This window comes from Syngnathus floridae, chromosome 6 (assembly GCF_059516105.1).
Source record: "Syngnathus floridae isolate MCC-2025c chromosome 6, RoL_Sflo_1.0, whole genome shotgun sequence".
NCBI classification, from domain to species: domain Eukaryota; kingdom Metazoa; phylum Chordata; class Actinopteri; order Syngnathiformes; family Syngnathidae; genus Syngnathus; species Syngnathus floridae.
In genome coordinates this window covers 1,321,419-1,337,325 of record NC_142418.1, presented here as the reverse complement: position 1 = coordinate 1,337,325, position 15,907 = coordinate 1,321,419, and the positions used below count along the sequence as shown (strand labels likewise).

Genomic DNA, 15,907 nt, shown 5'->3' with positions numbered 1-15,907 from the left:
AATGTGGAAAGAAAATGGTCCATAATCCACTTCAACAGTAGTTAACATGCCAAAAAAGTACAGGACTATCTTCAGACATTTGACAAGCCTTTTAACATCATTGGAAACGTGGACCAAGGAAACTACAGAGACGAGCTTCCACCTTGAAGGATATAAATCACTCCACAAATGCAGAAGCAACAAAACGGGTGGTGGACAATATTTGCTATCTCAATGCTATCTCCGAACTTTAAACACGGGAAAGAGAATTGGAATGCAAAAGTGGTGTTCTAAGACAGTGTTTCCCAACCACTGTGCTGTGGTAGTGAGAGATATTCCGCTGTGTCGTTGAAAATTGTCCAATATTAATTACCAAGTGCATTGTAAAGAGGATCGCCAAACCACTGGTAAGTTAGCGCAAGGCCTGGTCAGCCACTTGCTAATCGTGCATGCGTGGCTAATCGAAGAATCTTGAGATTTCATGTTGTGTCGGTTTTAAATTCAAGATGGCGGCGCGTGCACACGCAGCGGCCACTCTCTGTCCCGTCAGTACGGTGATTTGTTCGTCTAATGAGTGTTCGTCCGACAGTCTTGTGTGTTTGTCTCGTCGTGCTTTATCGTGCTACAAGTACAGCAGGCAGGTTCTGCTTGACGTCGGCAGAAGTGGGTTTTGCGGCGTTCTGGACTTTGAAGCGTCGACATTAAAGGCGCTCGGACTGCTACGTCCTGGAACGTCGCCGACCTCACCCGCTATTCCTCCCCCGGTCGGGTGCCGTCGGAAACGGTGTGCGAGGAGGCAGAAGAGGGGCAAGCGCGGAGGCGTCCGGGCCAGGCTGGCGGCCAACCCAGCGCGGCCGGCGGTGCCCTCCATTCTTCTGGCGAATGTTCGATCGCTGGACAACAAAATGGATTACGTTCGCCTGCTGAGGTCTACGAACCGGACGGTGCGGAACTGCTGTGTGCTCGTGTTCACCGAGACCTGGTTGAGTGACAACATTCCGGACTCTGCCGTGCATCTGGAGCGGCTAGCGTGCTATCGGGCGGACCGTGCCATTGTACGAGGGGGAAAGTCGCGAGGAGGTGGAATATGCGTCTACATCCGAGAAGAATGGTGCCGGGACTCTGTGGTGGTATGTAAGCACTGCTCGCCGCTTGTGGAGTTTGTGATCATTAAGTGCCGTACTTTTTATCTGCCGAGGGAATTTACCGCGATTCTGCTAGTCGCGGTATACATCCCGCCTTCCAACATCGAAGGAGACAGGATCGCGGCGCTTGGTGAACTGTACCAGGCTGTCAGTGAACAGCAAACAGCGCACCCTGACGGTTTCACCATCTTCGCTGGAGACTTCAATCATGCCAACCTGAAGTCTGTTTTCCCGAGGCTTCACCAGCATGTTCCTTTTCCGACACGTGGAGACAGCTTCCTGGACCTCGTCTACTCGGCGCAAAAAGGAGCTTTCAAAGCCACCCCCCTCCCCCATCTGGGGCTTTCTGACCATCTCACCGTTTTGCTTTTGCCCGCATACAGACAATTGGTAAAGGCATCCAGGCCGGTTCGGAGGCGGGTTCGAGTGTGGCCTGAGGGTGCCTCCGATGCACTTCGTGACTGCTTCGACACCACTGACTGGGACATGTTTAAGCAGGCAGCCACCTACAACGATTGGACGGACATAGAGGAGTATACTGACTCTGTTACCTCTTACATCACGAAGTGCATCGATGATGTGACTTGCTTGAAATCCGTCGTCACTCGCGCGAACTGGAAGCCGTGGCTGACGGGGGCTGTCCTCAGACTGTTGAGGGCCAGGGACAAGGCTTTCAGAGCGGGGGATGAGGCTGGCTTGAGGACAGCGAGGGCCGACCTGTCCCGAGGCATCAAAGAAGCGAAGAAGGCGTTCTCGTGCAAGGTCTCCACCCACTTCAAGGACAGCAAGGACGCACGTAGCCTTTGGCGGGGCATTCAGACCATCACGGACCACAAGCCCGCGCCGAGGAGCTGTGAGGGCGACGTCCGTCTGCTGAACGATCTGAACCGCTTCTTTGCTCGCTTCGACGCCCAGAACAGCACTTGCCCGCTGAAGACCACTCCCCCCCCACACGAGCAGCCCCTGCGCCTCTCTGCCGACGGTGTGAGGAGGGCGCTTGCCGCAATTGACACCCGTAAGGCGGCGGGCCCTGACAACATCCCGGGTCGAGCGCTGAAGGACTGCGCTGGGGAGCTGTCGGGTGTCTTCACGGACATCTTTAACGTTTCCCTGCAGCAGGCCATCGTCCCCTCGTGTTTCAAGGCTGCCACCATCGTTCCTGTGCCAAAGAAACCTGCACCGTCCTGCTTCAATGACTACCCCCCTGTGGCACTGACGCCCATCATCATGAAGTGCTTTGAGCGGCTGGTCATGGAGCACATCAAGTCCGTTCTCCCCCCCACCATTGACCCTTTCCAGTTTGCGTACCGTGCCAAGCGGTCCTCTGAGGATGCCATCTGCTCTGCCCTCCACTCGGCCCTCACCCACCTGGAGAGAAAGGACTCATATGTGAGGTTGCTGTTTGTGGACTTCAGCTCTGCCTTCAACACCATTGTGCCGCAGCGACTCATCTCCAAACTCGACGAGCTGGGCCTCAGTACCTCCCTCTGCAACTGGCTACTGGACTTCCTCTGTCAGAGGCCTCAGGTGGTGCGTGTTGGCGACAAAATCTCCGCCAGCATCACGCTGAGCACGGGGGCCCCCCAGGGCTGCGTGCTCAGTCCATTGCTCTTCACCCTGCTGACGCATGACTGCTCTGCGACCTACAGCGAAAACCGCATAGTGAAGTTTGCTGACGACACGACTCTGGTGGGTCTCATCACGAAAGGCGACGAGACTCGGTACAGGTCGGAAGTTGACCTTCTGACCACGTGGTGCAGGGACAATAACCTCCTGCTGAACGTCAATAAGACCAAGGAAATCATTGTTGACTTCCGGAAGGGTCACACAACACACCTGCCGCTGATCATCGACGGTGCTGTGGTGGAGAGGGTGAGCTGCACCAAGTTCCTGGGGGTGCACATCAGTGAGGACCTCTCCTGGTCCGCAAACACCTCGTCACTGGCAAAGAAAGCTCAGCGCCGCCTGTACTTCCTGCGGAAGCTCAGGCGTGCATGTGCTCCTCAGGCAGTCCTGTCTACATTCTACCGTGGCACCATTGAGAGCGTCCTCACCAATTGCATCGCTGTCTGGGGTGGTAACTGCACTGAACAGAACTTGAAGGCCCTGCAGCGCATAGTGAATACGGCTAGTAAGATTATTGGTGCTTCGCTCCCCTCCCTGAAGGACGTTTACACCTCCCATCTCGCCCGCAAGGCAACCTCGATTGCCAGAGATGTGAGTCACCCGGCTCACTCTTTGTTTGACCTTCTGCCCTCTGGGAAGAGGTACAGGAGCCTGCGCTCCCGCACCACCAGACTCGCCAACAGCTTCTTTCTCCAGGCTGTTAGGGCCCTGAACTCGCTACCCCCTTCTGCGTAGCGTGCGGCACTGTTGCGCTATTTTCTGGAATGTCTGCTGTACGCGCACTTGCTCCTTTTTTTTTTCTGCTCCTCTTATTTATTTATTTATTGTTGTGTTATTTATTCATTATTTATTCAGCACGCTTTTGTTGTACTTGTTTACTTGTTTGTCTGTTGTGAGCCATGTCTTGTCACCGTGGGATAGGGGGGAACGAAATTTCGGTTTCTTTGTGTGTCTTTGGCATGTGGAGAAATTGACAATAAAGCTGACTTTGACTTTGACTTTGACTTGACTTTATTGTCCTGCATCGGCACATTGCTGCTCTGTGCTTTTCATTACAGTGATGCTCTGATGACCATGGTGCGTTTGCGTAAATCCTAGAATTTACTGAAATCCTAGGATGTAGTTCAACCGGAATATCTGGATTGTTTTGACCAACATAAAATACACAGTCAAGTCGTGATACCTTGACCGTGATCACCACTCAGCTGCTGCCAGAACAGCAGAGCATCTTTAAACGTGACTTTGTTCTTATTGTCGCAATATTTATAGAGCTAATCTAAAACAGTAAACAACAGGGGGGGAGCAAAATGTCTAAGGAAAGGACTGAGGAATTTCATCATGCAATGACAAAGTTTGTAGTTAAAGGCTTGCATCCATTTGCCACTGTAGAAGCCCCTGATTTTTGGTAGGTGATGATTTCTATCATAGGAGAATGTTTGCTTTCTTCACTCTTAGGTTTGTATTGTCATATTGACACAAAGTTGCAATATTTAAAACAAAATGTTCATAATCGTTTTTGAGCTTCCTTTTTTCCAAAATAAAGATTGATAAGAGAATTGATAAAGAATTAAATGGTTAAACGGAATCAAACATGCAATTGGAATCATAAAAATCTTATCAATTCCCATCCCGACACATGATATACAAGGTCACACAATGAAACCATCCATTCATGCACTTACAAATTGTAAGTACCAACAAGTGTGTTCTTGGTTGGTTTTTCAGATACAGTCAACGAGCAAAGCCATGGTACAAGGACTAATGGGAGCTGCTGTGACTGTAAGTCTTCCCAGATCTTTCTCATCTTTATAAAACACACACATAAAAATCACACCAGCAGCGAGTTTTCAAGTTAATTTTAATATTAGAACAATAGACGCATCATTTTGACTTTAACAGTTTTTCAAATTACTCTGTATATGCCTGTGTGTGTGTGTGTGCGCGCGTGTGTGCATGCGTGTGCGTGTGTGCATGCGTGTGTGTGTGTGTGGGGGGGGGGTCCGCGTCAGTCTTCGCATGGGTGGGGTGATGGTTTTAACAGCCTGATGAAAAAATCTGTTTCTCAATCTTGAAGTTCTCGATATTAAAAAGCGGTACATTTTACCAGAGGGGAGTGGGAAGAACAGGGCATGACCGGGGTGTGTGGAATCAGTACTGATGTTTTTGGCTTTTTTATTCCGTCAACCTGTGTAGATGTCTTCGAGGGAGCGCAATGTAGTCCCGATTATCCTCTCTGCCGTCCTCACCACAAATGTTACAAGAAAAGTTACAAAAAAAGTTACAAAACTGCCAACAACTGAGGAGCGCCGGGCCGCTGCGTCTGTGCGCGCCATCTGGAATGGGAACATGTTGATCTGTGTCCTTGCAGCTGATTGGCTTAGCAGGTCTAACTACACTTTGTCTTAGCCTCCTGCACTTTATTCACTCTGTCTGCGTCAACATATCGGCAGCACCTCAGACTTGTACTTCATTACACACACACACGCACATGCTATCACGTCTCCTCTACTCGATTGCCAAACGGAGTAGAACTGAGTGTCTGCTTGTCACTGTCAGCTTGGATGTCACCTAACCACCTCCCCGGTCGGGTGGGGGTGGGGTGGGGAGAGGGAACGAAAACACAAACTCCAGCCGAATCGGCCACTACAAGTTAATTAAAGGCCATATCATAGAAATGTGTCTTTAAACGTGTCTTAAATGTTTCTACTGAGGTAGCAGTTCTAATATCCATTGGTAGGGCATTCCAAAGCTCTGGAGCCTAAATAGAAAATGCTGTAGACCCTGCAGACATTTTTTTGGCCCTCGGGGTCACTAAAAGACTAGCGTTTTGCGAACGGAGGTTACGAGACGGAACGTAAGGAACAACTAGGTTGATGAGATACGAAGGCGCTAAGCCATGCAATGATTTATAGGCTAATAGAAGAACCTTGAAGTCGTATTTTAAATGGACCGGGAGCCAATGTAAGTTGGCTAATATTGGGGTAATGTGATCAAATTTTCTTGTCCGTGTGAGTAGCCTTGCAGCAGCATTTTGTACTAACTGTAGACTTTTGATGCTGGATTTAGGAAGACCAGAGAATAATGCGTTACAGTAGTCCAGGTGCGACGTAATAAACGCATGTATAATAGTTTCCGCATCACCAGTCGAGAGGATCGGACGAATCTTAACAATATTACGAAGGTGAAAAAACGCAATTCTGGTTATATTCTTATTGTGCTTTTGAAAGGAGAGCGTTTGATCAAATATTACCCCGAGATTAGTTACAGTATCGCTCTGAGTGATAGTACAGTTATCTATAGTTATAGTGGTTTCCTTAAATAAGTGTTGATAACGAGCTGGACCAATTATCAACATTTCAGTTTTATCTGTGTTAAGACGAAAGAAATTGAGAGACATCCATTGCTTTATCTCCGCAAGGCACGCCTCAAGATTACAACAGTCCTGCGGATCTGTCATCGATAACGGCATATATAATTGAGTGTCATCCGCTTAACATTGAAAACTAATATTATATTTACCTATTATGTCCCCAAGCAGAATCATATAAATATTAAATAGAATTGGTCAGAGTACCAATCCCTGTGGGACATCACATGTAACATTATAGAGCTCAGAGGACGCATCGCCATGGACCACTCGGTGCGTCCTGTCTGATAGATAGGAATAGAACCAGCCTAGTGCTGACCCTGAAATACCAACACAGCTTTTAAGATGCTCTAATAACATATCGAGGTCTACAGTGTCGAAGGCAGCACTAAGATCAAGTAATAACAATACCGATGAAGTGTTTGAATCCATAGCTATGAGGAGATCATCAGTCACTTGAGCAAGTGCTGTCTCGGTGGAATGATTAGCTCTAAAACCAGACTGAAAAGATTCATATCGATTATTGGGGACCATGTAATCAATAAGCTGCTGTGCTACTACTTTTTTAAGAAGTTTTGCTATGAATGGGAGGTTTGAAACTGGCCTATAATTACTGAGACAGTCCGGGTGGAGATTTGGTCGCTTCAGTAGCGGTTTATTGATCGCGGTTTTAAAGGCTGTTGGCACTATCCCAGAGGAGACAGACAGATTAATTATATTTAAGACGGACGGTCCTAAAATTTGAAATAATTCTTTAAATTGTTTGGCTGGAAGCACGTCGAGTAAACATGTTTGTTTAGCCGCACTAAGCAATTGTGTAAGTCTTTCAAGGGACACGCTTCTAAAATTTGAGTGGGTTATTACATGATCGTTAGCGCCGGTAATCGGTGGTCTCGACTGAACGAGTGGAATGGTCATCTTGATCTCATCCCTAATGGATTCAATCTTTGGAGCGAACAATTTCATGAACTCGTCAGCTGAGGGGAAGGAGCTATCGGGGGTCGGCTGGCGTAGTGTTAGCTTTGCCACAGTATCAAATAGGCATTTAGGATTTTTTTTATTGAGATTAATAACTTGTGAGAAATAATGTGTTTTTGCTAAGATAAGCGCATCTTTATATTTCAGTAGACTGTCACGCCATGCCTGATGGAAAACCTTAAGTTTGGTTAAACGCCATTTGCGCTCATGCTTTCTACATAATTGCTTAAGCGTACGTGTTTCATCTGTGAACCACAGCGTAGGCACTCTACGGCGAGTTTTCAGACGTAGCGGCGCCACAGAGTCGATGGCATTTAACAATGTCGCACTGAATTCATTTGTAAGATTATCAATAGAGCCTATATATGTGGGAAATATGGCAGTTGCCGGTGACAGTAACTCAGATAGCGCAGTCACAGTAACGGAGTTAATATTACGGCTGCAGTAATTCTGATTGCACTCTGGTCTTTGACAAAGAATTAAAATTTCAAATTTTATTAAGTAATGACATAACAGTAGTGTATGGCAGTACTGTTATATTTGAGGTTGCCAGTCCTCGGGATAATACAAGATCCACAGTATTTCCATTCTTATGCGTTGCTGCCTGTACGGCTTGCGTAAAACCAAACTTATCAGTTAAAGTCTGAAACGCCGAAGTAAGTGGCTCTGACGGTAAATTCATGTGCATTCATTGGAGTGCACGCTGGCGCGTCTTGCTGCCGCTACTCACCGGCTGTTTTCTTCGTTTTTACCGTGTTCACTGTGCTAAACTCTGGCTTCTGGTTAAATGGTGTCCTCTATGTGGATTTTCTGGTCTGCACTTTTTTGGATTACACTGTCGATGCGCCACGGATTTATGTCTGGGCTTCTCCGCTACTCGGCTGCTGAGCTCCTCCGGCTACGCGTCCACCTGTCTGAGCCTCCGCCTGCAGTGCTGTGCCTCCGGCGCGACGCTCCCCTGCCTCACCACAGATATATCCACCGGGGCTCTCGCCGTAACTTTCAAACCGACAACTCCAAGCCAATAAAGTCCTTCTGGTCCACCACCCGTCGTCCTTCAAGACGAGCCGGCGCCCTAGCCTACCCAGGTCGGCCAACGCTACTGTCAAGAATGACAACTCCACCTTCAACTTCGGGCTCCTCAACATCCGCTCACTCACGAGCAAAGGCCACCTCGTCCGAGAATCCATCACTGAACGCAAACTCGACTTTCTCTGTCTGACAGAGACATAGCAGCAGCTCAATTACTTTTCTCAAATCAATGAAGCTACACCTCCGGGATTTGCTTACATCTCGTAACCCCGTAGATCTGGTCGCGGGGGTGGTCTCGCAATAATTCACCGTGTGAAGTGGAAAGTCACTGCTCTCTCTGTCCCTCCATTCAGGTCATTCGAGTGTATTGCATGCAAACTGTCCGGTCCCATTCCTACCATTATCGCCACTGTTTACCGTCCACCTAAGTCCCACCCAGAGTTTTTAAATGACATTGCTGCTTTTCTTGCCCATCTTTCCACACTCTCACCTACCAGCTCAGTGGCGTAGTAGTAGAGTGTCCGCCCTGAGACTGGAAGGTTGTGGGTTCAAACCCCGGCCGGGTCATACCAAAGACTATAAAAATGGGACCCATTGCCTCCCTGCTTGGCACTCAGCATTAAGGGTTGGAATTGGGGGGTTAGATCACCAAATGATTCCCGAGCGCGGCACCGCTGCTGCTCACTGCTCCCCTCTCCTCCAGGGGATGGATCAATATCACATGGGGATGGGTTAAATGCAGAGGACAAATTTCACCACACCCAGAAACGTGTGTGACGATGATCATTGGGACTTGGGACTTTATTCTGCTGGACGGTTTCAACATTCATATGGACAATGCTGCTCTTCCCCTCACCCGTGACTTCTCATCCTGCCTTGAGAGCTCCAGGTTTCATATCTTCACTGACTTTCCTACCCACATTAAAGGCCACACACTGGATTTAATCTGTTGCACCGGTCTCACTCCCTCCACCTGTACAGCTGATCATATCCCCATCACGGACCACTTCCTCCTCTCTTTTAAAGTCACACTCCACCTCTCCATAACCAAGACACCTCGTCTCATCTTATTCCGTAACATCAAGGACATAAATAACGACACTCTCTCCTCCATCATTGCCTCTCTACCATACCCGGAGTTTTCCTCTCCTGATGAACTGGTTCTTCACTACAACAACTCACTTACCAACATTCTCAACTCCCTCGCTCCAGTCAGAACCCGGTCTGTTTCTTTCACCCGTTCTGCTCCCTGGTTCACCCCTCCTCTCCACTCCATGAAGTTGAAAGGACGTCAACTTGAACGCCTCCATAAAAAGACCGGTCTCTCTTCACCTGAACATGTACAAAAACAACATTTTACAGTTCAAGGACTCTATTGCTTCAGCCAAATCCACTTACTTTTCCAGTCTCATTTCATCCAACTGTGGGAACCCTAAAGCTCTTTTTTCACTCCTCAACAAAATTCATCAACCCCAAGCTCTCCTACCCCCCCACCTGTACTCCTCCGACACTTGCAACTCACTCCTTTTGTTTTTCACTCAAAAAATTGACAAAATCCACCAGCAACTGAGCCCCTCTTCCCCTTCTCCCTACTCCTCTGAACCTCTGTCGTACAGTCTGCCTTTCTCTTCATTTCAACTCCCTGATCCCTCTGCTATTTCTGCTCTCATCTCCAAATCCAAATCGTCCACATGCCAGTTAGACCCACACGCCCTGGTCATATCCTGCCTCTCCTCACTGCTCTCTCTCATCACTGCCATCATCCACTCCTCTCTCAGTAGTGGCTCTGTTCCCGTACACTACAAAATTGCTGCTGTCTCTTTAATTCTTAAAAAAGCTGGTTCAGATCCCAACAACTTCAATAACCTCCGCCCCATTTCCAACTTACTTTTCATTTCTGAAATTCTTGAAAAAATTGTTGCCTCTCAACTTCAATCTCATCTCTCACGAAATAATTTATTTGAACAGTTCCAGTCCGGTTTCCGCCCCCGCCATAGCACCGAAAAAGCCCTCTTAAAAATCACCAATGACCTCCTCACTGCAGCTGATTCCGGTTTACTCTCCATCCTCATCCTCCTTGACCTGAGTGCAGCCTTTGACACTATCTCTCATTCCATCCTCCTCAATAGACTTTCCTCCATCGGTATCTCTGGCACCCCCCTCGCCTGGTTTCACTCCTACCTCTTAGGCCGCACTCACTTCATCCAACTTAAATCCTTTCGTTCCCAATCGTCCGCTGTCTCCACTTGTGTCCCCCAGGGCTCTGTCCTGGGTCCCCTCCTTTTCATCACCTATGAAAACCTCTTGGTCTTATTTTCTGTAAATTCAATGTCCTCTTTCACTGCTTCGCGGAAGACACCCAGCTCTATCTGTCCACCAAACCCAACTCCACCCTCCCTCCCTCTTCCCTGACTCATTGCCTCTCCAAACTACAAAACTGGTTCACCTCCAATCTTCTCAAACTTAACAGTGATAAAACTGAAATCCTTATAGTTGTTTCTAAATCCATTCTATCAAACGTTGACAGTTTCTCCCTCCCCATTGACAGCTCTTTAGTTTCCCCGTCTCCCAAGTTTAAGAGTCTGGGTGTCATCCTCGATGGCACACTCCCCTTCTCTTCCCATATCAACACCACTACCCGCAATGCTTACTTTCATCTCCGCAATATCAATCGCCTCCGCCCCTCTCTCACCGCCCACTCCACCTCTATTCTTGTTCACAGCCTCGTCACCTCCCGTCTTGATTATTGTAGCGCTCTCCTCTTCGGTCTCCCCAAATGTATCCATAAGCTCCAACTGGTCCAGAATTCAGCTGTTCGAATCATTTCTCAAACCCCTTCCTTCCATCACATCACCCCCGTTCTACAGAACTTGCATTGGCTTCCGATTCAATACCGCATTATTTTCAAAATCCTCCTCCATACCTTCAAAGCTATTCATAACCTTGCCCCTCCCTATCTGTCTCAACTCCTCCACACAGCCACCTCCACCCGCTCCCTCAGCTCCTCATCTTCCATCCATCTCACTGTTCCCTATTCCTGGTTTACCACCATAGGGAGCCGAGCTTTCAGCTGCTCTGCCCCCAAACTTTGGAACACACTTCCGCCTGACATCCGCAATATTGACTCCCTCCCACAGTTTAAATATACTCTCAAGACCCATCTATTCAGGACAGCATTTCATCTCTAGTTGCCTACTGTTGTTGTTTTTAACATGTTTTTCACATTCTTCTTTACAGCATGCTATTTTGTTTTTAACTTGTTTTTAACTTTTTAATTCTTGTAACGTGACCTTGAGTGACCTGAAAGGCGCTCCTAAATTAAATGTATTATTATTATTATTATTATGTGGATATTGAAATCGCCCATAATTATTATATTATCCGCATTTGTCACTAGATCAGCCACAAATTCTGAAAATTCCCCGGGTAACCCCCGGTTGGACGGTAAATAACAGCAAGATAAAATGACGGTAAAGCAGTGGATCGGACAGTGAGAATTTCAAATGTTTTAAATACATTAATCGAACGAGGCCTAAATCTAAGATCGGAATTAGAGATGAAGGCGACACCCCCACCCTTCTTTCGAGGACGCGCCACATGCGAGCTCACAAAATTTGGAGGCGAGGCCTCATTAAGCGGCAGCAGTTCATTAGGTTTTAACCAGGTCTCGCAAAGACCAAAAACGTTTAGATTATGTTCCGTGATGAGGTCATTAACGAGTACTGCTTTCGTGTGAAGTGATCTAATATTCAGAAAACCGAGTTTAAGTGTAATCGGTCGATCAGGGTTTGTATCTATCGAAGGATTTTTAAACAAAATGCGAGTAAGATTGTGTTCTCTAGGCCTGACATCACCTCTCAAATGTTTATGAGCGCGGTGGGACAATACGACCGTAGGAATTTGATAGTAAATATTCGGTACACATGTAATATTATCTGAAACAGCAATCATCAGCAATACCGGTCGGGGTGGAGTGATTGGATTTGTCTACTACCTCAGTAGAACGTGTGTCCACGTGTACTGTAGCTCTATTCAAACTGTGATGCTCTAGTCTACACAAGGAGCTATGTGCATGCTGGGAGTCTAACCTAGCGCTAGTTAACTTTAACTTAACAGACTCCAAACCCATCCTAACAGGTGGTCTAGTCACCTGTGACCCGGCCTGCTCGAAAGTGACCTCTCATGAATGGCTCAAACAGTAATCTATATTCCTTGAAAGAGTGAAGGCGCCTTCACGGTTAGGATGAAGGCCGTCCTTCCTCAGCAGGTCGGGGCGGGTCCAGAAGGAGGACCAGTCATCTATAAAATACAGTCCCTGCTTTTTACAGAACCCAGCCATCCATCGATTAAGGGAGACTAACCTACTAAACCTCTCATCAGTGCCTCTCCCAGGCAGGGGGCCAGAGACAAATACTCAATGCCGACTCATCTTTCTGGTGAGATCACAAGTCCTCGCTATGTTTTTCTTTGTGATCTCTGATTGCCTCATCCTAACATCATTGGCGCTGACGTATCACTATGTCCAAGTAGCTAGTGTTGTTGGACATACGCTGTTGACTAGGCCTATTGCAAGTCATCTCCCTAAGATTAACTTCTATGTCAGGTGCTCTGCCTCAAGGAATACACATTACCGTAGCTGGATTTTTAAGCGTGATGTTTCGGGTAATGAATTCACCTATGACCAAGGTGCGAGGGGCAGTAGACCGAGATGACTTTGGATGGCTATGCGTCTTACCAGGCTCATCGCGGTTAGCAAGTTGCTTGGGGCTAATGCTAACTGGGCTCGCAGGCTGACTACAGTCCGCGTCTGTGTCCGCCACATCGACTGTTATCTCACTATTCTGCTCTAACTAGCGGACACGTCCTTCTGGCAGGGACAACCTCTCTAAGAGAAGGGTGCAAGTTGGTGCACGAAGCTGTACAAACCTCTTGATCCGCAGCCATCCTTACGTGTTCGATGATCGACGGTAGACAAACAGCCACGAAGCCTCCGCTGAGAGCCAAACAGCAACGTGGACGAAATGGCAGGGATTGACTGTCTGCAACGTTCAACAATAGCAAACTCCCAAAAGTGGAGTAACAAAACGTAAAAAGCGAGGAAAAACTAGAAAAGAATATACGAATGTAGGAATGTAGATTGTCTCTCTAGTGATGCTGCGGCACTCTATGTACACATCCATCCATCCATTTTCTGTACAGCTTTATCCCCACGGGGGTCGCGGGCGTGCTGGAGCCTATCCCAGCAGTCATCGGGCAGTAGGCGGGTGACACCCTGAACTGGTTGCCAGCCAATCGCAGGGCACACAGAGACGAACAACCATTCGTACTCGCACTCACACCTACGGCCAAGTTGGAGTGCTCAATTGACCTACCAAGCATGTTTTTGGGATGTGGGAGGAAACCGGAGTGCCCAGAGAAAACCCACGCAGGCACAGGGAGAACATGCAAACTCCACACAGGGAGGGCCGGAGGTGGAATCAAACCCGCACCCTCCGAACTGTGAGGGGGATGTGCTGACCAGTGCGCCACCAAGCCGCCCGGTTGTGGTACTTGACATAAACTCCCAATGGAAAAATCAAAGAGTTGCATAATAAGCTTGTTGTTTGTGTGCCACACTTTGGTTTACTTTCGCTTCTAAGTCAAGTGCATGCAGTAAAAGTGCTTTGTCCTTTTTCTTGGCACAAAACTAAAATATTGCATAACAGCTGACCCGCATGCAGTGCATGCAGTGCATGAACCCGCACGATACAATAGGGATTCCACCAACTGTTTCTCATTCATTTATATGACAGAATGTAAGTACAAAGATACTCACAATACATTTTTAATGGGCAAAATATTTTTGGGGACACTTGAGCATTATTTTTAAGTAATGACCTCATTGTGAGACCACAACAGATGGTTCAATACATCAAAATGATTGCTGGTAGGTCTAATAGTTTCAAAATTCTGATAGTCCTAATGTTTAGAGTTTTTCACTAAACATATTTGTAATGAAAAATGTGGATTAAGTATAAAAATTGTTCTTGTTTTGCTTCTTCCTGTAGCTGAAGAATCTCACCGGCATTAACCAGCGACGATGATGCAACACAACAAAATGGATCCCAACTTTCCTGTTTGAACATGAGATGGAATTTATATCCAAATATGATAATTATATGACGTGCATTTTGTGGTCAGGCTAGTTTACTTTTGTCTAGTTTTCTCAACTCGTCAATATTTACTCTTCTGCTGTGACCATTTGTCATCAATAATGCAATTAGTTTTGATTTGAGACTGGTTTTGTTTGTCCTATTTTATTAAAATAAAGTTGTAGACGCTTGACAGGTTGAAAATGTTCGAATAATTCAAACTACATTATTACTACCCAGTCTTGGAGTGCCTTAGCTTGCCTGACAATTATAATAATCTCAACATTTTACTCAGGTAAAAGTAAAACTGGTGCAGGTTTTGTTTTTGGGTTGTCAAAGTTCGTTCTTTGCGTTAATCTCAGTTCATTGAAAAAAAATAAACATGGTTGTTTTTGTCTTTTTCACAATCTAAACCCAAAGAGAGGTGACATTCCATGTCCCAAGAGCCAGCTTCTGCAGCCGGGGATCAAACCGCCAAGGTCCCTGCCTTTGCCCGCCGCCCAGCTCACACTGCACCCGACCCCTTTGGCCCCTCCCACAGGTGGTGAGCCCATGGGAAGGGGGACCCATGTTTCCTTTTCGGGCTGTGCCCGGCCGGGCCCCATGGGTGAAGGCCCGGCCACCAAACGCTCACCTTCGAGCCCCGCCTCCAGGCCTGGCTCCAGAGGGGGGCCCCGGTGACCCGCGTCCGGGCGAGGGAAAACGAAGTCCATTTATTTTTGTCATCATAAGGGGCTTCTGTGAGCCGTGCTTTGTCTGGCCCCTCACCTAGAACCCGTTTGCCATGGGTGACCCTACCAGGGCCATGAAGCCCCCGACAACATGGCTCCTAGGGTCATAGGGGCACGCAAACCCCTCCACCACGATAAGGTGACGACTCATGAAGGGGCAGTTTCAAAATATTTTGTCATAAAGATCATTAAATAGTATTTTGTTAAATTAGAATCATATGCAGTTAATATTTAAATTTAGAGTTAATCCAATAAAAAAACATTGTTATACCATACATGAAGTCACATGCTAACATCAGACACCTTATTCGGAAGATCTTCACAATTCTAGCATCCATTGAAATTGTCAGTCTTTGGTCAGTTTTTGTTGGAATTGCTTTGCAAGGTGACAGAATAGCCTCCCATTGGATGTCAACTGTCTCCCGCCTTCATAGATCTTTTGTTTGAGGATGCTCCAAAGGTTCTCAGTTGGACTGAAGCCAGGGGAGGATGAGGGTGAGCACACCATGAGGTTGTCTTTTTTATGCCCTTAGCAGCCAGTGATGCAATCTGCTTTCCAGCACTGTCATGCAAGAAAACTATTTGGCTACGGATAACATGGTTCTTCTGTACCAAGGAAGAAAGTGGCCATTCCACATACTTTAGACAGGTCATTTTAACACTTCTGGGGACCCTAAAAGAGCCGACCATCTCTCTCCCAATAATTCTGGCCTCGAACATTATTCCACCACCTGCATGCTACCTTGTTGGGACATGGTGGACATCCATACACCACTCCTTCCACCTGGACCTTACATGACATGTACACTCCATCGTGAACAAAATAAAGGATAATCAGTAGGTAAACACAATTAGCATGAGTGCTGGCGCTAGCCATCAAAGCCATGGTAAACACTAAACAAAACTGTTTGCATACCT

At 47.2% G+C, this 15,907-nt stretch overlaps 1 protein-coding gene across 2 annotated transcripts in view; it reads left to right on the top strand.

The window, feature by feature from the left end:
• Positions 1–14,451, top strand: part of coq9 (coenzyme Q9 homolog (S. cerevisiae)) — a 79,460-nt gene extending 65,009 nt beyond the window's left edge. Inside the window, exons 8-10 of one of the 2 annotated variants that reach the window (XM_088378581.1) lie at positions 4,476–4,529; positions 12,456–12,563; positions 14,175–14,451. In XM_088378581.1, coding sequence (XP_088234707.1) covers positions 4,476–4,529; positions 12,456–12,563; positions 14,175–14,210 — 198 coding nt within the window. In that variant the 3' untranslated portion in view covers positions 14,211–14,451. The remainder of the gene's footprint in view (positions 1–4,475; positions 4,530–12,455; positions 12,564–14,174) is intronic. The other variant, XM_088378582.1, reaches the window with a different exon arrangement.
• Positions 14,452–15,907: the final 1,456 nt, after the last annotated feature.